Here is a 24,506-nt window from a genome sequence, read left to right on the forward strand (position 1 = left end):
TTTTTAACAAATAGAGACAGGGTCTCGCTATGTTGCCCAGGCTGGTCTCAAACTCCTGGGCCCAAGCAATCCTCCCACCTTAGCCTTTCAAAGTGCTGGGATTATAGGCATGAGCCACTGGATCTGGCCCCTATAAATTGGTTTTAAAATCAGTAGTTCCATAATAGAAATATTTTATATTCACATTTTGGTGAATATCTTCCCTATTTTCTATTTCTTAATATGTAAATATATATGTATTTTAAAAAATGAAATCAGTCTATTAATGCTGCACTGTAGCTAATTTTTCTCATTTACAAATATATCAGAAACACATTTTCACGTCGGTGAATATAGAGCTTACTTCATCATGGTTAATACTTCCAGTGTCCATTATAAGGAGATTACATCTTGCTTAATCAATACTCTATTGCTTAATGCTTATGTTTCCCACCAATTTTTTTGCTATTATAAACAGCACTGATGACTATTATTTATAGATGTTTGCACTTTTGTCTGAACATTTTCTTAGAAAAACTCCTAGATTTAGAATTTCTGGGTCAAAGAGTATGATTTTTTTTAAAAAGCTATGGACATACATTGCCACATTCTCTTTTGGAAATTGTTATTCTTCTACCTGAAGTGTATGAGTATGGCTCTTTCCCCATTCATCTACCAACACTGAGAATTATTAGTCTTTCTAATCTTTACTAATCTGATCAATGAACAATAGTATCATTTGAAAACTGTTAAGGTTTGAGTACTATTTGAGTACTGTTAAGGTTGAACCTCTTTTTCATTTGTTTATTGGCCAATATTATTTATTTTGTGAATAAACTATTTCTGTTCCTTGCTCATTTTCTATTGGAGATTTACTTGTTTTCATCTTTATCTGTAAAAGTGATTTACATATTAATCTTTTGTCATCTGTGTCACAAATATCCCTCCTGTTGCCATTTATCCTTTTTAAAAAAACTTTCTTTATGGTCCAATTTTCTGTACAGAAGCCTAAATGTTCAAGAGTCAAATCTATCAGTCTTTTCCTGTATGATTCCTTTTGTGATCATTTATGCCTCAGCTCGTGGTTTTCCTCTGTTCTGCAGCTGGTATGCTGGGGCAATACAATGTTGATAACTGCAAAAGTGATATTTTCTACCCCAAGATGAAGGGTCAACAGAGGTGCTACTTTATAGCAGCTGAAAAAATTCTTTGGGATTATGCTCCTCAAGGCTATAACAAATTCAGTGGTCTTCCTCTAAACGCCTCTGGCAGGTAAGCACCCTTTGTTGGTGTTTCTAAGCCTCTCGTCAGAGAAGCATGTGTTAGGCTTTCTCTGTGATCTAATTTGTATTCCAACCACTGCTCTGATGAGCTTATACTGCATAGATGGCATAATGTAGCTGCTTAAGGTGTTCTTAATACTGCAAAAGCACTGCTGAGAACTGGTAGAATATTTTTTGTTTTGTGACTTGACGGCTGAATCAAAACACTAGATCATTCATTCATTGATCAAACATTTCTTGAGTAGGCACTATGTGCAAACTATAGTGCAAAGTGCCATTAGAAATACTAAGCTGACAAAGAATAGAGTAAGGCCTTTACACATATGGAGCAGACAGTCTTGAAGAGGGAATGACAGGAGATGGAGATGACCTGGCCTAAGAGGGTTACCCTTTTTGGTTCAAGAATATCCTGATTTAAGTTGTGTCCCCTTTATGTCCTACAAATATTCTTTTCCTTTCTATTCAGTAAAATGCCATTTTTCTTTCAAAGCCTTACTCTAATGTCACCTCTGAAGTGAAACCTTTGACTCTTGATATAAATGAATTATGTTCTCTCTGTGCTCCCATAGAATATACTATTTAAAAAATTAATCTAGCAATTTATTAGGTGGATCTGGACTCCTGTGACTTGTTAGTATATAATCATATGCAAAGTTGTCTGTGAAGATACTAAAAAATGTACAGTGTGATATCAAGAATCCTTTTTTATATTTAAGGGAATGTTTTAAAAATTCTCTTTGTGATCAATAAAACATCATGTTTCTTTAATTGTACATTTTATTCATTCATTCATTTATTCATTCATACTTTCACTCATTATTCCACCAAACTGATGCACTTGAACCCTGTCTAAAGAATTTGTGTGAACCATATGTGAAAGACTCTGGTATCAACATTCTCTATTGACTAGTATTTCTCCATAAACAGAATAATGAGAATTAGCATTCAAAATTGTCTTAGGAGCCTTCTAGAATTCTGAAGTGCCTTCTGAAATAGGAAAGATTAAACTATATTCAATCAATGTTTAATGTGATATATGAAAGCACAAAGTGCAAGATGACATGAGGGATGCAAGGATATCTAAAGCAATAAAATGCAGAGGAAGAAGCTGGGTTCACAAGAGTAGAGAAGTAACTGCAAGTTACAAATAAAAGTGAGGTGAGTTGTCCTGGTAGTGAGTTATCTGGATGCTCAGAGAGAGGTAAGCTAGCCAGGGAACACATTATAGAGGAAGTGAGACTTAAGCAAAATCTTAAGGAGTGATAGAATTTATTTAACTGTATAGGGAAGAGAGGAATTTTAGATGGAGGGGTTGATGCAAAGCACCTATGGCATGGGAGGAATGAACAGATGAGACTGCAGTAACAATTTGCATAGAAGAATGGGCATTGGCATGGAGAAATAGAGAATTGGGGTAAACGGGATAACAATTGCAGAGGTCCTTTAATCTTTTTGAACATTATTTGATTGGCAATTGGAAGCAATTGAAGATTTTGGAGCAGGTAAATAACAATAACAATTACCATTTTGGAGATTAATGTATTAAGTGAAAAAATAAGCACAGTCTTGGCCATTGAAAGTAATTTGTAATCGCGGTCTTGGCCATTATGACCATTATGGCTTACTTTTGCACCAATCTAATAGTTGTGTGTCTATGCTGAGAAGAAAAGTGAATGAGCCAGTATCAGATAGAGGATGCAGTTCAGAGGTTCATATAATGGGCTCCACCCAGTGTGATTAGGGCATGAACTGGGGTCGTGGTAGTGGGAAGAAAGGAAAAGAAAAGATGCACAAAGAAGATAGAAAAGGAAGAGTGCCAAAAAATTTTACAAAGTAAGGATGAATGAGTTAAGGGAATGAAGCAGAAAAAGAAAATCTACGTGGCTGCAAGAGTGATGGCACCATTGATGGAAATAAGATAGTATAGAGACAGTATTACTCAGAATTTATATTATCATATTCACAGCTTGGAAATTTTGCATTTCATGCATATGGTTTATATGGTAGCCCTCCAATAATTACACTATTTGATTAACTAGACACTCCATTCCTTAATAATGCCAGATATCAAAGAGCTTACTAGATGCAGAGAATATTCATATTAATATCAGCAAGAGAGAGAGGGATGCTTATTCTGCAGAGAAACCAGTTAGCTCTTTGTTACTTTGTAGAACACCATTCTGGAACTCTAATATTGGTAAGTAAGGAGTTTACTTGTGACTGGTTCAGCGCTGGACCTCTCGGGAAGAAAGTACAATGGCTGAGAGAAATCAGCTTGAGTATCACCCAGCCTCTGAAGACTTTTAGGGCTGGTTAACTATTCCTGGGAACTCTGTCAAGGCCTGTGCTGTCTTTTCTGGGGAGATGGGTGGGTGAGTGGACTAAAAGTGATAGAATGAAGTTCCATAATTAAAGTATTTGGTGGATATGTTGAGAAGTGTCCTCAATCATGTTCCTATGTCTTTTCAGTGACTCTGATCTCTACTTCACACAAGGGGACAACAGAATAGGAGGAAAATACTGGAAGGTTCAGTATACTGAATTTGTTGATGCAACTTTTACTAAAAGAAAGAGACTCTCTGCTGAAGAAGCCCATCTTGGAATTCTTGGTACAGTAAAACCATCCCCCATGCATTGAACCCAGGGAGATGTTTTAGCTGGGCATGTACATCTGCACAGAATGACTCTTCTGCTCTACTTCTTTCTGTCTCTTTTCATTCTCTTCTCTCTCTTCTTCTGGATATTTTTTCAGGCCCAGTCATCAAGGCAGAGGTGGGTGATACCCTGTTAGTGACCTTTGCCAACAAAGCCGACAAGGTCTATAGCATTTTACCCCATGGTGTGATCTATGACAAGGCATCTGATGCAGCCCCAAACCTAGATGGTAAGTCTCACTCTGGGCTTAGGGAGGAAACAGGATGGGTGAGCAAAGCACTTAGAAATAAACAGTCCTGGTTCAAATCCTGGTCCTTTCCATTACCTGTCCTGAGAGCTTGGGCAATCACTTAAACTTTCTGAACCTGATTCTCTCCTGTCAAATGCAGATAACAATACTCACCTCACAGGGCTTTGGAAAGGGATGGAGAGAATTTAGGACAAGGTCTGGCCCATGGTAGGTTCTTAGGAAATGTTCGTTTCTTTCTTTTTTTCTCAGTAATGTAGTAAATCTCAAAAGTAAGCTACTTTCACAGTCACTTCTTTTTCTCTAAGATGGAGAGCTTTTCAGTTGCAGGTTGCATAGGATTCTGCAGGTGAAGGCTGAAGGGAAAATTTGATTTCTAATGGTTTGTTGACATCGAAGTCTTACACATGGTCTTTGTATCAAATCAACAAATATATTTATAAAAAACAGTAGTGTGTGCTTATCATCTGATATGGCCTCTCCCCATCACAGAGTACATGGCATAGGTTCTCCAAATGTAAGAAAGGTAGCTGTTGCCCAGTGGCTGTGGGAACTCTAATCCATTCATGATACTGCTCTTGGGAAACTTCTAGTTCCTTGGTACTCATCCCTATTACTGCAGCAGACACCCTGGCTTCCTGGGATACTCTTCACACTCGAGTGTGATGCCAGGCCCAGTTGAGAACAGGTTTTGTGGTGATGGTGAGGGGACAGAAGAGAAAGGAATGGAAGAGAATTCCCTCTCCCTTGACCCATCCTCACCCTCTCTCGCTGCGGTAACAATTCCTAAAACCATCCTCTCCTCTTTGGTCAAAATACTCAAAATGGCTGCGTGCAGTGGGTCATGCCTGTAAGCCCAGCAATTTGGAAGGCTGAGGCAAGAGGATCTCTTGAGGGAATTCAAGATTACAGTTATAATCATGCCACTGTACTACAGCCTGGGTGACATAGCAAGACCTTGTCTCTTAAAAAAATAAAAGAAAAAAATGCTCAGAATGACTGTGTGTGTGTGCAGAAAGAACACTAGAACAGACAAAATGTTTGTTAACTCAGCAAACATACTGGGCACCTTTTTGCAGAGCACTGGATAAAATGCAGAATGAGCCTCTGGCCTTGTCTAGTAGGAAAGAATCAATGTGTTTTTTGGCAGTACGGTGTAAGGGTTAAGTGCACAGTCTTTGGAATCAGACAAAAACTGAGTTTGAATCCCAGATTTGCTATATATCAATGTCATAACCTTGGGCATTCACTAAACTCCTCTATCTTGTAGTTATTTGGATGATTTCCAAGTTCAGTCTCCTATATTTCAAACTCTTTAAAGATAGGTTTCTTGCTTAATTCTTTTGGGTATCTTCTGCAAGACCAAGTGTAATATATTCTACATAGAAAGCATTCCAATGATATTTTATGAATTTTCACTTAACTGTTGAATGGGCCACTATCAGTCTTTTAATATTTGCTAAGGCTGGCATTTGAGCAAGAAATTGTATGGGATTTATGAAGAAGATAATCCTTTGATTTAAACTTTTATCTCATAAGCCAGCAGATTGTGGCAGTGGCCTCTTCTGGTAGGATACATAAGAGAAAACCACTCTCCTGGTACAAAATTCTTCATCATCAGAGGGAGGCACCCAGGGCTGGAAGACCCAGTCTGACCAATGTAATGTTCTTGCCTGTTGTTTTGAATAATTGTTTTGTTTATATCCTCAGGATTTGTGAAACCAGGGGCGCATGTTAAACCAGGTGAAACCTTCACATACAAGTGGACAGTGCCTGAGAGCGTAAGCCCAACTGCTGGTGATCCTCCCTGTCTGACCTATCTTTACTTCTCAGCAGTTGATCCAATTAAGGACACCAGCTCTGGCCTGGTAGGGCCTTTGCTAGTCTGTAAAAAGGGTGTCCTCAATGCTGATGGGACACAGGTAGGCCATTGAGTGTCACCAGTTCTTCTCAGGGTTGTATGTGGGAGAGATCCGCAACAGAGCCAGAGATGAGACAGGAATAGTCAGTTACAAAAAGCAATTTGTCTTTCTTCCCTTGAAGTAGATTTCTACATAATGGAGATTTTATTTGATTTTCTGGTGAAAATGTAAGATCTAAATTTATAGTTACAAATGCCCACTCAGGAACCTAGAATCTCTGCTTGTTGTGGTTAGGATTTGGCAGGCCTCTTTTTCTGTGTGCTGCTTTTATTACAGAATCTTTAGAGATCCACATGGAATGCTAATTGGAATTATTCTTCTTGGACAAGGTTTCTCAAATCAAAATTACTTGGGGACCATTTAAACATCCATTATTCAGGTACTACAGACTAATTAAATCAGAATCTCCAGATGATTCCAATGTGCAGCCAACGTTGAGAACCACTGTGACCCACAACTGTAAAATGAAAGTTAATCACTATGGCTGAAGGAAAAAGAAAGCATTTAGATAACTTCTTGCAAGTCCCAACTTAGAGATTTGAATTGTTCAACTGATTAGTGTAGCGAAGCATAGCCTTTCAAGCTATGTCTACATGATATTAAACATATTAATGAAAAGAGAAAAATAGTCATTGAAGCATCTATTTTACCAATCAGAAATAGCAAGGACATTTATTTAAATGGTATATTTTATAATTTTTGGCATTGTGTGGCTCCACTTCTGGACTCAAAGGAATTTCCAGATTTAAAAAACACAAAATATCTTGATCCTATTTGGATTTTCCTTTCTCTACATGAAGGAACAATCCCGGAAATGTCTATTGCATGTGTTATAAGACTGAATGTTTATGCTGTGCCTCAACAAGCACACAAGGCAAAGCAGAATGATTATTCATATTTTAAAGCTGAAGAAACTAAGGCTCAGAGACATTGAGTAGAATTCCAGGAAATACACCTAGTAAGTAGTGAAAGTTGGCAGTAAAACACAGGACCTTGAACATCCAACTTGGTCCTTTTTCCAATGCATCCTCTTGCTTCCTCGCAGCTAAATACCTAAGCCAAGGAGATTTAGTGCCAGAAAATGTTTGAAAGGTAGTTCTAATTTTGCCCCCGCTGTGTCCGTTTAATGGTACCTTTGAGGTTTGCTAGAAGCACCTCATAGTCTGTAGGAATTGTTGCCTAAGCCAAATACTATTCATGGTCAGTCCACTTACACAAAATTCATGAAAAAAAAAAAGTACCCTGAAACATCCTATACCTATAACTTGGCTGAGAGAGAAAACCATTTGGCCAGATGGAAAGGTATGTTCAATTCAAGAGTTACTTATGAAATAACTACTATGTGCCAGGCCCTCTATAAGCAAAATGGTCAGTCTTCTTCTAGGCAGGTGGAGAGATGAAAATGGGAATAAGTGTTTGCATCTCTTTCCAGTAAATTGTCATAAATTCTCCCAGTGGTGAATGGTCAGGTACAGAATGTCATTTACTAACACCCCTAGTCCTCCACACTAACCATTCAGTCAAACTCCCTACTCCCATTCTGTTTCTCTCTTTGAATCCACCTCTCTATAGATCTCACACTTTTTTGGAAATAATCTGACTTATGGAAAAGTAGAAAAAATTTACAAAGAATCTTCATGTACCCTTCACCCAGATTCATCAACATTTGATCTCATTTGCTTTATTATTATCTCTCTTTGTTTTTATGGGTTATTTTTCTGAACTGTTTGAGAGTAGGTTGTAGACATAATGTCTTTCAGTGTGTGTTTCCTAAAAACAAGGACCCTCTCTGACATAAACAAAGTAAAATTATCTGAGTCAGAAAATTAACGTTGACATTATCAAATCTACATACATTTTAAAATTTTGCCGATTGTCTCATTGATGTTCTTTATAGCAAAAGAAAAACATGTTTTTCCTGGTCCTGGGTCTGATCTAGGATCATGCATTGCATTGAGCTGTCTCCTCTTTCCCCCATGATTAATTTCTTTAAATTTTTTTTATTTTTAATTTTTGTGGGTACATAGAACGTGTATATATTTATGGAGTACACGAGATGTTTTGGTACAGGCATGCAATGCATAATAACCACATCATGGAGAATGGGGTATTCATCCCCTCAAGCATTTATCCTTTGTGTTACAAATAATCCATTTATATTCTTTTAGTTATTTTCAAATGTACAATTAAGGTGACTATAGTCACCCTCCCCATGATTAATTTTATCACAGGGCACCAGGCATGATTTTTCTAAAGTGCAAATGAGATCAAGTCGCTTTCCTGTTCAACACTTCCAGTGGTTTCCTGTCACACTTAAAACAAAAATCAACACTATTTAGACATGCCCCAGCTTCTTGTTCCCACAAGTGGGCACCACGCTCCCTCATGCCCACTTATGCTCCATCCACATTCTGTTCCTCTCTCAGGCCAAGCTTGTCTTTGGCTTTGGGCCTCTGTACCAGGCTCCTTATGCCTGGAATGTCATCCCCTGACCTTTGCGTGGCTAGTTCTTCTTGTCACTCCTCAGAGAAGCCTTCTCTGATCACCAGGCTAAGGTCACTTTCTTTTATATCACCTGATTTTACTATCACTTACCACCATAAGACAGTTTCCTTGTTTATTTATTTGCTTATGTGTATAGTATGTTTCCTCCTACAAGAAGATAAGTGCAATGGGGCAAGGACCTTGCCTATCTTATCTTCCTTTCCCAGAACAATGCATGGCACATTGTTGACATTCAACAAATATTTCTGGTTGGATAAATGCAATACAGGGTATGTACTCTTATCCCCAAGGTTAAGAAGTTTAGTTAGCAGAAAATGCCATATTACACACATCTTAAACATTGTGTGGCCTGCAAACAAACACTGAAAATTCCAGTGCAACCTCATTTACAAAACTCATTTTCCTTATCCACATTTCAATACTCAGAGTTGTGTAATGGGTTATGGTTTAGACCTCTCACCTTTCTTCCCTGCTGCTGTGGGAGCCTACTATGTACTAACATATACTGTTCACAAAATAGCTGTGTGCTGCAGACACCAGCCACTACTCAGATGTTCCATATATATATATATATATAGAGAGAGAGAGAGAGAGAGAGAGAGAGAGAGAAAGAGACACACAGAGAGATATTTATTATGAGGAATTGGCTCATATGATTATGGAGACTGATAGATCTCAGCACCTGCAGGCTGAGTCAACAGGCAGAAGACCCAGGAGAGCCAATGGGGTGGCTCCAGTTAGAAAGCTGACAGGCTCGAGAACCAGGAAGAGCCAATATTTTAGTTTAAGCATGAAGGCAAAAAGAAGCCAATGTCCTAGTTCAAGGACAGTCAGGTGGGAGAAATTCCCTCTTATTTAGAGGAAGGTGAGCCTTTTGGTTCTTTCTATTCAGGCCTTCAACCAATTGGATGGGGTACACTCATGTCGGGAAGTACAGTCAGTTTTATTCAGTCTACTGATTCAATTGTTAATCTCATCCAAAAACATCCTTCCAGAAACACCCAGGATAATGTGTGAGCAAAAATCTGGGCACACTGTGGCCCAGTTAAGTTATTCATAAATTCACCATCACTCAGGGTTCTGTCACCTTCCTTCTAATGTTTTCTTGGGCTAATTTCCCACCCTCATTAAACCCAGTTACCCTCCAAATACCTGTCAAGCAATGAGGTTCTTCAATGCAACTCCTTTCAATTGTTCATTCTTCTACTATAGATGATTGCGGTCTCACCTAATAATAACAGCACTGAGTGCTTAATATTTGTCAGTTGTTGTGTTGAGTGCTTTAGCTAAGTCATCTCATTTAATCTTCACACAAAACATGATGTGGGGACTCCTATTACCCTCATGTTGCAAGTGAGGGAATTAGGGCTTAGAGAGGATAAATCACTTGCTCCAGGCTTCACACTGGGTGAACAGAAGAATAGCATTAGAACCTAGGTTTTTCTGTTCACATAGCCCATGATCTTTTAAAATATATTTTGATCCTTTATGTTCTTCCAATTTTTAATATTTTATTCTGAAAAATTTCAAGTCTTCATTGTTTTCTTCTGTAGCTCATGCTTTTATACCACTGCCTTCTAAAGCATCATGTAATTAAGGAAATAACTATATATAAGGAATAGTAGGAGCAAGGAGTACTCACTTCGTTGATGAGGAGTTAGGAAAGCATCACAGAAGTGGGCAGCTAAGCAGAACCATGAGGTTGCTTAGTGGTTTGCAAGAGAAAAGAGTGGCAGACTATCAAAGCTGAGGGAATACATGCATGAAGGACAGAGGGATGCAGAACACAGCAAGTGCAGAGGGTGACAAGGAGCTTGGCCTTGCTTCAAAGTGCCAGGAGGAAACAGTCAAGAGATGAGGCTGAACAGGTAGGCAGGAACTGGAATACCATTAGATGAGACTGTATTGTCCAACATGAGGAGAGAGATATGGTCAGATGACATTGCTGAGGGTCCCTCCAGAGCATGCAGCAGGATGAAGGTGGCTTGGGTGGGGAGCATGTTAGAGACAGGAAAGCATTGAGGGATAGAAAGGATGGTCACCTCCATTCTTCACAGAATTAGAAACAACAACTTTAAAATTCATATGGAACCAAAAAGGAGCCCATATGGCCAAGGCAATCCTAAGCAAAAGGAACAAAGCTAGAAGCATCATACTACCCGACTTCAAACTATACAACAAGGCTACAGTAACCAAAACAGCATTGTACTGATACAAAGTCAGACACATAGAGCAATTGAACAAAATAGAGAACTCAGAAATAAGACAGCACATCTACAACCATCTGATCTTTGACAAACCTGACAAAAACAAACAATGGGGAAAGGATTCCCTATTTAATAAGTGATGCTGGGAGAACTGGCTAGCCATATGCAGAAAATTGAAAGTGGACCCCCTTCCTTACACCTTATACAAAAATTAACTCAAGATGGATTAAAGACTTATATGTAAAACCCAAAACTATAAAAACCCTAGAAGAAAATCTAGGCAATACCATTCAGGCCATAGGCACAGGCAAAGATTTCATGATGAAAACGTCAAAAGCAATTGCAACAAAAGCAAAGCATGACAAATGGGTTCTAATTAAACTAAAGAGCTTCTGCACAGCAAAATAAACCATCATCAGAGTGAACAGACAACCTGGAGAGTGGGAGGACATCTTTGCAATCTATCCATCTGATGAAGGTCTAATATCCAGAATCTACAAGGAACTTAAACAAATTTACAAGAAAAAAAAACTCATTAAAAAGTGGGCAAAAGACGTGAACAGACACTTCTCAAAAGAAGACATCTATGCAGCCAATAAACCTATGAAAAGAAGCTCAACTTAACTGATCATTAGAGAAATGCAAATGAAAACCACAATGAGATACCATCTCACGCTATTCAGAATGGCAATTATTAAAAAGTCGAGAAATGGCAGATGCTGGCAAGGCTGTGGAGAAATAGGAACTCTTTTACACTGTTGGTGGGAATGTAAATTAGTTCAACCATTGTGGAAGACAGTATGGTGATTCCTCAAAGACGTAGAACCAGAAGTACCATTTGACCCAGCAGTTCCATTACTGGGCATACACCAAAAGGAATATAAATCATTCTATCACAAAGATACATGCATGTATGTGTTCATTGCAGCACTACTCACAACAGCAAAGACATGGAATCAACTGAAAAGCCCATGTCTTTTGACAGGCTGGATAAACAAATTGTGGTACACGTACACCATGGAATACCATGCAGCCATAAAAACGAATGAGACCATGTCCTTTGCAGGGACACGGATGGCACTTGAAGCCATTATCCTCGGCAAACTAAAGCAGGAACAGGAAACCAAACAATGCATGTTCTCACTTATAAGTGGGAGCTGAACAATGAGAACACATGGACACAGGGAGGGGAACAACACACACTGCGGCTTGTGGTGGTAGGGGTGGAGGGAGGAAGAGCATCAAGATAAATAGCTAATGCATGCTGTGCTTAATACCTAGGTGACAGGTTGATAGGTGCAGCAAACCACCATGGCACATGTTTACCTATGTAACAAATCTGCACAGACTGCACCTGTATCCCAAAATTTTAAATTAAATTAAAAAGAAAAGAAAACATAGTCATCTCTCTGGTCAGTCCTAAGGGAAAGCATACTGCAGCGATCTGTGATGCTGTGTGATCAGATAGGCTCAAATAGACTGATTAGGAATACATGCTGTGGGAAGTCATATCCACTGTCCCCTCACTATCCACTCAAGTTAACATAATTTAGCTAAGTCTCGTCAGTTATATGAATTCATTATTTCACTCAAAAATGTATACTTGATGCCTGCTTTTCCAGGCATTTTTCTTGGTGATGCAGGTACAGAGAGGAATCCAAAGTGTTCCTATCCTCATGAAACTCACATTGCAGTAGGAAAAAGTTAAAAAAAATAACTTCATAAATAAAATAGTTTCAGGTGGAGATAAGTGCTATGAAGAATAAAATAGGGTAAAGTGAGTGAGTTTCTGGGCAGAAGATGGTGATAAGTTTAGAAGGATGGTTAGGGAAGACCACTCTGAGGAAATGACATGCAGAAAAGTGAATTGAGGAAGGGAGTTCTTCAATTCATGTTCCACAACACATGGAAAGACCCTGAGGCAGGAATGAGGTTGGTGTGTTCATGGAAGGGCAAAAGGCCAGGGTGTCTGGAGCAAGCTAGGAGGTGAGTACAGGGAAATGAAGTCAGAGAGAGAAGCTGGGCCAGGGCTGGCAGGTCAGGGTAAGGAGAAAAAGTCCTTGAGGACCAGCCTGGCAACAGAGGCCAAAAGAGTAGAAAGCCTTCTAAGCAGGGGCTGATTTCCTTGGAGGACGGATGTAACAAGAAAGACAAATTTTCTGAGTGGGGAATAAATTCATCAGAGCAACATTCAGTATCCTTATTTAAAAATGACCTGCGAACTCTTGGGCTGATGTTGATCTGCCCTGACTTATTAATATTTTGTGTGAACTTTGAAGGAAAGCAATTCTGTGAATTCCTCCAAGCTGTACCTTTTATGTATTCATTTCTTTCTTCTCTGTAGAAAGGAATAGACAAGGAGTTTTACCTACTGTTCACAGTCTTTGATGAGAATCTGAGCAGATATTTTGATGAAAACATTCAGAAGTTTATCTGGCATCCCTTCAGCATTGACAAAGAAGATAAAGAGTTTGTGAAATCCAACCGAATGCATGGTATGACAAATGACATTCCCGCCTGTAAATGAAAGGCTGACTTGCATTAGAAGTGAAAATGATTGGTGTGTTTGAATTATATTAATTTTGGTTTCTTGGATATTGTTCTTGGTCATGAGTAAGTTATTTCATGCCTTCAGCTTTAGATGGTATGGTGAAACCTCTCTATCTCTCAGAGATGTGAAATTTAATACTTCTAGAGCACTTTATCAGCCTTAGATGAAGGAACACAAATTTTAAACTAGTGGCCAGTCACAGTGGCTAACACCTGTAATCCCAGCACTTTGGGAGGCTGAGGTGGGCAGATCACAAGGTCAGGAGACCAGCCTGGCCAATATGGTGAAACCCCGTCTCTACTAAAAATACAAAACTTAGCTGGGCATGGTGGTGCGTGCCTATATTCCCAGCTACTCAGGAGGCTGAGGCAGGAGAATTGCTTGAACCCGGAGGTGGAGGTTGCAGTGAGCCAAGTTCGTGCCACTGCACAGCCTGGGCGACAGAGTGAGACTCCGTCTAAAAAAAAAAAAAAATTTAAACTAGCCAAGTTCACAGTATATCATAAATGTAGAAAATTACTGACAAACTACTCTCCCTTGGGTTCACAATAACATTAAGTCTGAAAACCAAAGTGACAATAGGAGATAATCATTACATAGCAAAGTGTCTATAATTAAGTAGTATGAATGATTTAATTAAGTAGTATGAGTGACTGGTGAGTGTTAATTTGTGAAACACTAGCTGTTCCTATCCCAGATCTTCATTTGAGAGGAATTACTTAATTCTCTCTCCCTGTCTCTTTGTATCAAGTGTTACAATAGCAAACCACCTGCTAATTGCTTGTGAGTAACACAGGATGTCATTACTCTTAGGCATATTACCTAAGGTAGCAGAGTAATGAGAGTCCAAACTCAATGCCTGCAAGAGTGTGCAGTCAATAAAAGTGCCTGAAGCAAGTAACGTAAGACAACAGGTGCTAACCTGCTTGTTTTAGGACCCAGCATAAAATCTATTTATTGCCTTTTAAAGCATTATGGAAGAATAACAAAATAGCCCTTAACCTCCCTTCCTTGCATGGAAGTAAAAAATAGTCCAAGGTTACAAGTGCCCCATGGCAACCAGGTCACAGACCCTATGGTCCCAGATGCTCATTTCCAACAGAGTCCCCTCTTGTGCCAATGGAAAGCACGGAGTAGTACATTTTCAGTGTCATCTTCTACAAAAGGTTTTGCTGTAACTGAATATGAATATTGTTTCCAAACTTCTTAGTAGACAATATAAAGGGGAAATTAAGGTGGAAATAAGGAAATATAGCAGTTTCTTGGTGGAGAAACTAAATTGTAAAAGAAATTTATCATCAAAGAGGTTGGTCTTCATTTAAAAAGATAATAAACAACTGAATGAACTACATCAAATCCAGCCCCACCCTATTTTGGCAATGTGAAACTACTTTCATATTTAGAAATACAATATATAGTCCAGGCACCGTGGCTCATGCCTGTAATCCCAGCACTTTGGGAGGTCAAGGTGGGAGGATCACTTGCGTCCAGGAGTTCAAGACCAGCCTGGGCAACTTAGTGAGACCCCATCTCTACAGAAAATACAAAATTAGCCAGGTATGGTGGTGTGCACCTGTAGTCCCAGCTGCTACTCAGGAGGCTGGGGTAGGAGGTAGGAGGATCTCTTGAGCCCGGGAGGTTGAGGCTGAAGTAAGCATAATGGCTCCACTGCACTCCAGCCTGGGCAACAGGGTAAGACCCTCTCTCTCTTTAAATAAATAAATAAATAAATAAATAAATACAGGATATATCATTGTTAAAACAAAGTTCAAGGCAAATAATGCATCTTAATTCAAATGTCACATTAATTATAAACTAAATTCTAGCTTCAGTCTTGCTTGCAGGGAGTGGAAGGAAGACAGCAACAAAGCCAAAAAGAAAGGGCCTGACATGGTGCACAATGCTTTGTGTTGTGTTTATTATATAGTCTGTATTCAAAACATGTTTATTGAAAGAAAGAATGGATGAGTGACTGTTGTAGAAAGAGAGGCTTTAAACAAGCATTCCAAGGCAAGAGAAGATTCTCTACCAGCCAGCCAAGGACTGAATTTATTAGCACCTTGATTTATACTCAGATTTCATTAACATTTGATGGACAAGATTTAGATCATTTATTTGCAAAGACATTATCAAAGATTTTTTTTTCATAAAATGTGATGTCCTTCTCAGAAGTGCCAGAATTTCTTGGAATTTATACCAATAATCCCAGATCTGAGTACAATTACCAAGCACCACTGGTTTTGCAGACACAGAAATATAGGATAGTACAAAAGTAATTGCGGTTTTTGCAATTACTTTCAATGGCAAAAACTGCAATCACTTTTGCACCAACCTAACAAAAAGTAATTTTATTTGACAATGGGATTATAACAGAAGGTCACTCATGTGCGTGATAATAGTTCCTTCCTGCTATAGGCTTAGTAGAGAGCAGGAGGGGGGTAGAAATATTTATTTCTCCAAGAAACATCAAGCATGAGACACAATTATGTGCATTCACCAGTCAGACATTGCGTTATATCATGGCTTTCATCCCCATGGGGTGAGAATGCGGTTTCTAAATTCTTGTCAAGGCACTTTTTCAGATAGCCACTATCAATGGATTGGGGTTGATGTCAAAGATAAAAACAATTTGCCACTCTGGAAGCGCAGAGGGTCTTCATATCTAACTAATCATTATTTATTAATAAAGTCCCTCCAGTAATTGTACTGGGATAAGGAAGTACGAGTTATCATAAAGCAAATTTATTTACTCAAAGACTAACCTCATATAAGCTTAAGTACCCCCTAAAAAGCAATCCCTCTCCACTAACTGCATATGCACATATACTGTCAATTGATTAAAAAATCTTTCAAATAATGCTGAATCCATGTAATCAGTAAAAGCATGTCTGATAACTTCTAGAATCAAATGCAAAGCCCATTGGCAAATGAGGGTCTTGTAGAATTCAATGAATTAATAACTGAGGAAGAGACATTTAACAAGGGAGATCATAGGAAAATAACCACAAAAGAAAAATATTTTCATATCGAGAGCCTTAGAGAAGAGTATGGGGAAATTATTTCATAAACAATCTGATTTATCCCTTAGTCATTCTTAGAATTAGTGTCCTTGCATATGTGTTGTTAAAGATAACATTTAAATAATTTCCTTATATTTTCATTATTCATTGTTAATTTTGGTCTCCATTTTAAGTGGATTCACCATGTGGCTTTTCCCTGGTACTGTTTATTCTCTGAAAACAAGGATCTTTTGTAAACAGTTTACATATTTGAAGCTCCCCTGCCCCATACACACTGATAATTTTTCACCATCTTTCTTCTTCCATTTAGCTGTTAACGGCTACATGTATGGCAACCAGCCAGGCTTAAACATGTGTAAAAGGGATAGAGTTTCCTGGCATCTGATTGGATTGGGCACTGACACTGACATGCATGGAATTGTTTTTCAAGGGAACACCATCCACCTACGAGGGACTCACCGAGACTCCCTGGCCCTGTTTCCCCACATGGCCACAACAGCATTCATGCAGCCGGACCACGCAGGTAAACTTGCTGGGTCCATCTCAGGTGACCAGATTTCTACCTTCAGGCTCATCCTCTTAGAGTCCTCCCACAGAAGAAATTGGTAGACTTTGTGCACTTCAAGTGGTGTAGAAATAGATATAGTCTTGATTAGAATCAGAGAATCCTGACTTATTAGTCCAAACACATAGTATAAGGGACAAAGGGGAAATATCTAAAATAGCATCCACAAAACAGAAGTGGGAGCCTTCTAAAGTCTTTGGTGCATAAATCCTAGGAGAATGTTTTTGATTCACAGTCCATAAAAATTCAGCCCTGATAAAGTGGATATGTTTTGCTCTCATTGAGCATGAACATAATTTCAGTTGCTTCTCTGAAGCATCTACCAGGCATGGACATCCCAGTGGATGCTTCCAGATTACAGATGTAGCCATAACTGCAGCCTGGTCTCTCTTCCGTAGGTACTGATAACAGCCTTTTGATTGGGGGAATTCTCTGTTTTCATTCTGTTGGGCACCCTTGGTTTCCCAACAGGGCAAGCTGCATTGGATCTGGAATTTATGGAGACCCCTGTATAATGCCAGTACCTGGAACTTCTTCTCTTAGAGATTCCAAGCTAATGAGATAATTGGGGCGTTTTCATAAAAGATCTAGAGCAACACGTGGTAGCACATGCTAATCACTGCATGAAAAGTGAGGAGAACAAGCCCTATAGACATTGAACATGTTTTTCCAAACCAATTTTTTCATCAGTCTTAACAGGAAACCAATATGCTACCTAAGATGAGTACTTGCTGTTTACTAATGGATGTTCTACTTCTTTGCTTTCCACTGGAACTGCAGTTTAGATGTCTCTGTGTCATCAATTAAGAACTTGAGGCTTGGGCTTCAAAATCTTTGCCTAAGGACTGCCTGAGACTAGGAGCTCCATAGTCTTTTCTATGTGAACTTTTCCTAGTGTCCAGTCTCTGTACATTAGTATAGTTGATCAATTATGATTTACTCAAATCAAGAGATGCCTTGGACACAACTTTTTTTTTTAATACGCTCTTCAAGACCAAAGAGAGGAGGGGATTGGGAAATAGCCAAATCATTTTAATTCATAGAAATAGGCACTCAAAGTTAGAGCTGCCCAGAATAATTTTAGAAATGGAGCTACTTATTCTAGTGCTTTGATAATTACTCCATGTGTCCTATACATTTCTAAAGAGCTTCACAACCGTGTTTTCCAGTTTATGTTTGGTGATAAGCATAAATCTGTGACTGCTTAAAAGCTTAGTCATTTCACCATTCCTGTCCCTTACCTATAAGTCAAGAAGGAGGGTGCTCAAGAGTGGGTAGAGTAGACTATATGCTGCAACTCAAACCTTTCCATGTTCTTCTATTATTATTATCATTATTATTAGTTTTGTTTTCTTCTTCATGCTACCTTGTCTAAGATCCTCTTTGTTCTTAGAGGAGACAATTCCTCAACTATTGAAGTGCCATGATCAATACATAAAAAATAGGCTGCCTGGAAAAAACAAATGTAGGGGACAGTCTTTCCAAGTCTGTCTTCAAAGGTATCTTCTCTGTGGTTTCATATAAAGACCCTTCCTCATGTGTCCTCATCAGTGCCTGGGTGTGCTTGGTACCCATTGAATCAACCCATTGAATTTTTGCTTATCTAAAAGGAGTAACTAGGCGATGTTTAGACAACAGAGTTACATGTATAGAAAGATAGAGGATACCTCTGTACATTGTAGAAGGTTAATGAAAGGTACACTCATCCCTCACCTCTAAAAACAGAGGCTACTAGAGAAAGGGGAGGAAGATTTATTGATCCAGTATTTTCATTGAGAATTAATATCTTCAATAATTTTATCTGTCTTATGTGATTTTATGGTGAGTTAAGAAATATCTATCTGATGCCAATGCATCTAGAAAATTCAATCTAAAAATTACATAATTTTTGACAGGATTGTCAGTATTATGTAGAAAAATCTAATTGATTGTTTTTCTGTTTTCTGTTTCCTTTTCATTTAGCATAATGTAGACCTATCATTGGAAATGAGAAACTTCTTTGCTCAAGGGCTTAATGAAGTAATACATTTGGCTTTAATAATAATAACACTTACATATTTATTGCACTTTAGAATTTATGAAATCCTTTAGGGCAAAATACTCATCAGAAATATGGCTTAATTTGAACCTTGTCTAGGATAATCATCTTACAGGTAATTAGTTCTTTTTAAACTGGGCTGGACTAAGACAGTCATTGGTGATTTTCCAGGACAGACTGTCTTCTAATAGGTGTGAATTATATGGGAGACCCAGAAAAGTCATTTCTTGGTAGCAATACCGTAAGTTTCTTTTTTTATAACAAATGAATTTTGGACAGTATCTTTCTCTCCACAGAAGTAAATATATTCAAAGTAATCTATTCCCCCTGGGGTCTGATTTTAAACTACTAGACAACTGGTATTTTAAAAATCCACCTAACTGGTTATTTTGGAATAAAATATGCAGGTTTGCTAAAAACAGACCATCACCAACAAAAATACCGAGCACCACACTCAATGCCGAGCCATTTCTCTTGCAGGTATTTTTAGGGTGTTTTGTGCCACCATGCCCCACCTCTCGAGAGGCATGGGTCAGATCTATGAGGTCAGCAGCTGTGACAACAGGGACCCTTCTGAGCAGCGGTACGGGATGATAAGAACTTTTTACATCGCCGCTGAAGAAGTAGAATGGGATTATGCCCCTAACAAAAACTGGGAGTTCGAAAAGCAGCACGTGGACGCAAGAGGGGAAAGGTACCACAGGCGCCGCCGCTAGGGCTCCTTGGTGGGATTGCGCATGCTCCGTAGGTCTTTAGTAAGTGTGGCTCCCTGCAAATTCCCAGGTTGTGTCTGCACAGTTCCGGCCGACAGAGACTTTTACTTATGTGCACAGATTAGGGAAGCTGCCCACCTCGGCCTCCGGAAGGCAGCGTGCGGTGTCTCGCAGGCCCTTGGCGGGCTCTGCTGGGTGGTCATGGGATGCAGGGCGTGCCTGGGAGTGCGTGTGCAGGGTGAAAAGGCTCAGGGAAAGAGGCAGATCATATGGTTATAGTGGGGCTGGGAAGACAAAAAGGGCCAGAGAAGGCAGAGAGGGTGTATGATGTGGGGTGAGAGGATGGGCTGCTGTGGATGCAGGACCTCAGGAAAGGTTGAGGCTGAGCCATTGGCAGAGCGCTGCTCTAAGTGGGGGACCACCAAGGAGGGACAGGAGGCCATTGCCTTGTAAGAGACTCCGGGATCGGGGTAGGAAGAACAGGTTTCTCTACTAGGCCCTGTGCCCAGAAAGTCTGCAAGACTGGCCCTCCCTTAACAGTGCTGTTGGCCAGTGGTGCATGCCCAAGACTCAGCAGCTCTCAGGCCGCCAGCAGCCTTGTAAGCATTGCTCCTCCAGGGCGCTAAGCCCAGAGTCCAGGAACCAAGATCCCTAGGGTGCACTGGGATGGAGTTAAACAAGGGAGAAGGCAGGCGCAGACCACAGACCTCCTCCCCCAGGGCTAATCCCCTCCCTCCACAGCAACCCACTGCCTGGTATTACTGTTCTGATATGCAGATGAGGAAACTTGGACGCAAAGAGTTAAGGCGCCCAACTAGACATTGGCAGAGTTAGAATTGAACATAGATCTTTTGAAAGACAAATAAATCCACGTTCTCTCCGGCACACTACATTGTCCCTCCTGGCCCAGTTCCTCTTTGTTCTTTATTGCCACCTACCCTCGCCCCCTGCCACCATACTCCCCTCCCCTCACCTCATAGACATCCTCCGTGGCTGCGAGACAAACACGACATGCTACTGTTCCTATCTTAACACAAGTATTTCTTTTCTTATTTATTGGCCTTTGTTTTGAGGGGCTGTACTTATGGAAAAGAGATTATAATGGTTTTACCTTCTGGATACATTTTTTTTTTAAGATTTCCCTTAAGAACAGGAGAATTTTAAATCCATTCAATTACTCACTAACCTATTTGTTAGGCCAAACACCTGTATTCTGCAAAACTAGTGCTGCCAATACAAGCTGAAGACTGGTGCTGGTACAGTGGAAAATGAAATGAATTCCAATCTGGCCCTTTCTAAAATGATTATTTCATTAAAAGGCTACCATAACTAAAGAAATAATTGTATAATAATTTTGTCATGTGTACAATCTTAGCCCATGAATGTATAAAAATATAGCCTTTATGATGTTCTTACAACTAATATGAACTCCTACTTTAAGTCTCCATCCCACGGGGCTAGCAGGAAGGTCTAGCTTCAGTCTTCTGAGACTCCCTCCCAAGTGACATAAGGAGATAAAATGTGCTGGTGGGGAAGGGGGTGCAATGCCATAATTACACCTGCCCCTGTCACTCTGATTCTTGCCCATACATAGATGAAAGCAAAGTGAGATAAGGACAAGTTCACATGTTCAAAGTTTAACAAATGCTGTAGATAACAATTCAGTATGGAATTGAAATGGCAGTTCTCTTAGGGCACATCTGAGGCATGTCTGTAGATAAGAGCCCAGTGACACATACCCCTTCTGCACCCTAGTTTCTATGTCTCTGCCCTTTGTCCCATGGCCATGGTAGGAGCCCATCTGGTTTTTGAACCATTTGTGGGTACAGGCTATCCCTGAGACATTTATTATCCTGGTCAGCACAGACCCTCTGCCCCACCTTGGGACCTAGAAGTCTTTCTTTGGGGCTTCCTAAAACATGCTGGGAAGGTCTCAGCATCCCAGAAAGCCAACAAATGGGACCATCAGTACAATGTCCAGGGGAAGTTTATGCAGTGGGAGGAAATTTGAAAACAGAAATTAAGTTGCTATGAAAAAATAAAGTTGTATTCCTAGTACTCCTGAGCTTGTAGACTGATACGTGTGTGATTTAGTCATCCTGAGATTCTCCACAATAAACCACTGCCTATTGAGCAGCTACTGTGGACCAGGCATTCTGCTAGGGATTTTACAAACCTTATCTGACATAACCCTTACAACACACCTGACCTACTCCACCAGTTTTTGCTCAGCATCTCTTGCACCATTCTCACAAGATGATGAAAAAGCAAGTGCTTACATAGTGCTGAACATGGGCCTGACATGTGCTTTACAGATACTGACTCACATGACCCTCATATCAATTCCATGGGGTAGAGGAATTATTATCAGCCTGGTTTGCAGTGGAGAAATCTGGGAAACGGTGGAATGTGGCTACAGGTTCTGCACTGGTCACTACCACATGTAACTGGGTCTCCTGAAAAATGAAAGTAGAAGAAAAGTTCTCTTCCCTTGGAAATCATACAGTCTAGGGTGGAAGTATACATGCATTTATTAAATACCTACTATATGCTAGACATTGTGCAATGTGCTGGTGAAACAGTATGGAGGATAGACAAGGTCCTTTCCCACACAGAATTCCTGGTCCATGGTAAGACTTTAGAACAAGTATGTTCTATGAGAGGGGAAGGGTAGAGTGCAACAGGAGATATGGCAGAAGCACACAGCCCTGTCTTGAGGAAAGGTAGGGAGAAGGTTGGTAGTCGGCGGGGGCTTCTGGGAGGAAGTAGTCTTTGAGTTGGGACATGAAGAGTAGTCCACTTGAAGAGGAAGGAAGCATGTTCGTGGCAGAGGGAACAACCTGTGTAAAGGCCTGGAGGTGAGGGAGAGCACATCATGTTCAAGAGAGTGAATGTTTAGAATGACCAGAACATAGAGCCTAGGGGCTAGTGATGGGAAATGAGGCTCAGGAGGTGGCAAAGGCAGATAGTGAGGCTTGAGAGCCAAATTGAGGAGTTTGGCTGTGGGAAATCATAAAAAGGCTTAACATCAACGTTGTTAAATGTATAGCTTAGGATCCCTCTGCCTGCAGTGTGTGAATAGAGGGCAAAGAGGAGTACAGGTGGCAGGGAAAATGATTAGGAACAATTCCACCCAACCTAGGTAAGTATTACAAGTGGCTGAGATAAGAATGAAAGCTCCCTCAATGGAAGGGGTGGGTCTCACTGTATTTTAGAGATAAAATTAATAGATTTTAAAAATCTGTCTTTTGTGATGATCTGCCTTGGTAATAGATGAAATGTACTATACATGTAAGGTACGTATACAGTCTATCCTCGTTATTTGTAGATTCTGCTTTTGCAAATTTGCCTACTTGCTAAAATTTATTTTTAACCCCAAAATCAATTCCTGTGACATTTTTGTGGTCATTTGCAGGTACATGTAGAGTGGCAAAAAATTTACGTTGCCTGATGCACACATTTTCAGCTGAGGTCAAACGAGGAGTCTCTCTGCCTTCTTGTTTCAGCTCTCATACTGTAAACAAATGTCCTTGTTTTCAGATTATTTAGTGCCATCGTTTTTGCACTTGTGTGCTTTATGTTGGTGCTTTCACTGTTTAAAATGCCCCCTTAAACAGAGTTTTGAAGCAGTGTCCTCAGTGTAAGAAGCCTCTGATGTGCCTTATACATGTGAGAGGGGCTTTTTTCCTGCATGAGTTACAGTGCTGTTGGCTGTTGAGCTCAGTGTTAATGAGCTCAACAGTGTTAATGCTGTTGAGCTCAGCAATATATATTAAATAAAGTGTGTTTAAAAAGAAACAGACATAAAACAAGGTTATATATTGATCTGTTGATGAAAATATTGTGACCAGAGGTTTGCAGGAACCTAACCCTATATTTTCCCTAGGAACAATGGTTCAGTCTTTATTAGTCCAGTTATCACAATGACTTTCTAGAACATAACTAGGGTGAATAACAAGTATCAACTGTATCTATCTATATTTGTATATGGATGTATACACAATACATGACTATGGTCCTTCTTGAGATCCTTCAAAGTGGAAAAGCATTACCATGTACAGAAAGATGCATATGAAATCTGGAGAAACTCAGGGTGGTAGAGGGTGGATGTGTATGTGTGTGTGTGTGTGTGTGTGTGATGACACACACATGCAGATGCAAGTGTGTAAGGTTAGATGGTCCCAGAAGAGAGGTGCAACCTCAAAGGATACTTAGGAGTCTCTGAGGTTGGCCCTACTCAGTGCTTAGCAGAAGATTACAACCGTGATTTAAAAGGGTGGGCCATGGACTGGTGCTGGGCTGCCCATATCAGAACTGAAGGAGCTTTAAAGTACAGGTGCCTGGCCTCACTCCCAGAAAGTCTGGTGCAAAAGGCCTGCTCCCCAGGGAGCACTTGATCACAGCCAGGTTTGGGGAGCACTTCTCCAGATTACCCCTGAATCACTTAGAAGCGCTCAAAGCTTTTCTGCTTTCTGACAACTTTAATTTCTGATGCTTCTGATTTGCAGACATGGAGATATATTTATGAACCGCACTGAAAATTGGATTGGCTCTCAGTACAAGAAGGTGGTTTACAGGGAATACACGGATGGAGAATTTGTGGAGATCAAAGCCCGACCACCACGAGAGGAGCACTTAGAACTCCTGGGTATGGCACAGATTTCAGGCGTGCACTGTCAGCCCCGAGCATGTGCATGCACACATACTCATGTGTTCTGTTATACTTGTGGCTAAGAAAGGATAGAAGAAACAGAGTAGCTTGACTGCATTCCTCCAAGTGTAGTATCTTCCTGCTCTACCATTATCAGGGAGTGTGCTGAG

General features: G+C 40.0%; 1 protein-coding gene across 1 annotated transcript in view; it reads left to right on the forward strand.

Moving 5' to 3' along the window:
• The window catches only part of HEPHL1 (hephaestin like 1), an 86,534-nt gene that overhangs the window by 41,601 nt on the left and 20,427 nt on the right, over window positions 1-24,506 (forward strand). The window contains exons 6-13 of the mRNA XM_508699.7: window positions 1,083-1,251; window positions 3,732-3,871; window positions 4,015-4,146; window positions 5,875-6,086; window positions 13,143-13,293; window positions 16,680-16,892; window positions 19,453-19,666; window positions 24,194-24,333. Coding sequence (XP_508699.4) covers window positions 1,083-1,251; window positions 3,732-3,871; window positions 4,015-4,146; window positions 5,875-6,086; window positions 13,143-13,293; window positions 16,680-16,892; window positions 19,453-19,666; window positions 24,194-24,333 — 1,371 coding nt within the window. The remainder of the gene's footprint in view (window positions 1-1,082; window positions 1,252-3,731; window positions 3,872-4,014; window positions 4,147-5,874; window positions 6,087-13,142; window positions 13,294-16,679; window positions 16,893-19,452; window positions 19,667-24,193; window positions 24,334-24,506) is intronic.

The sequence above is a fragment of the Pan troglodytes genome, chromosome 9 (genome assembly GCF_028858775.2).
Source record: "Pan troglodytes isolate AG18354 chromosome 9, NHGRI_mPanTro3-v2.0_pri, whole genome shotgun sequence".
Taxonomy (NCBI): Eukaryota; Metazoa; Chordata; class Mammalia; order Primates; family Hominidae; genus Pan; species Pan troglodytes.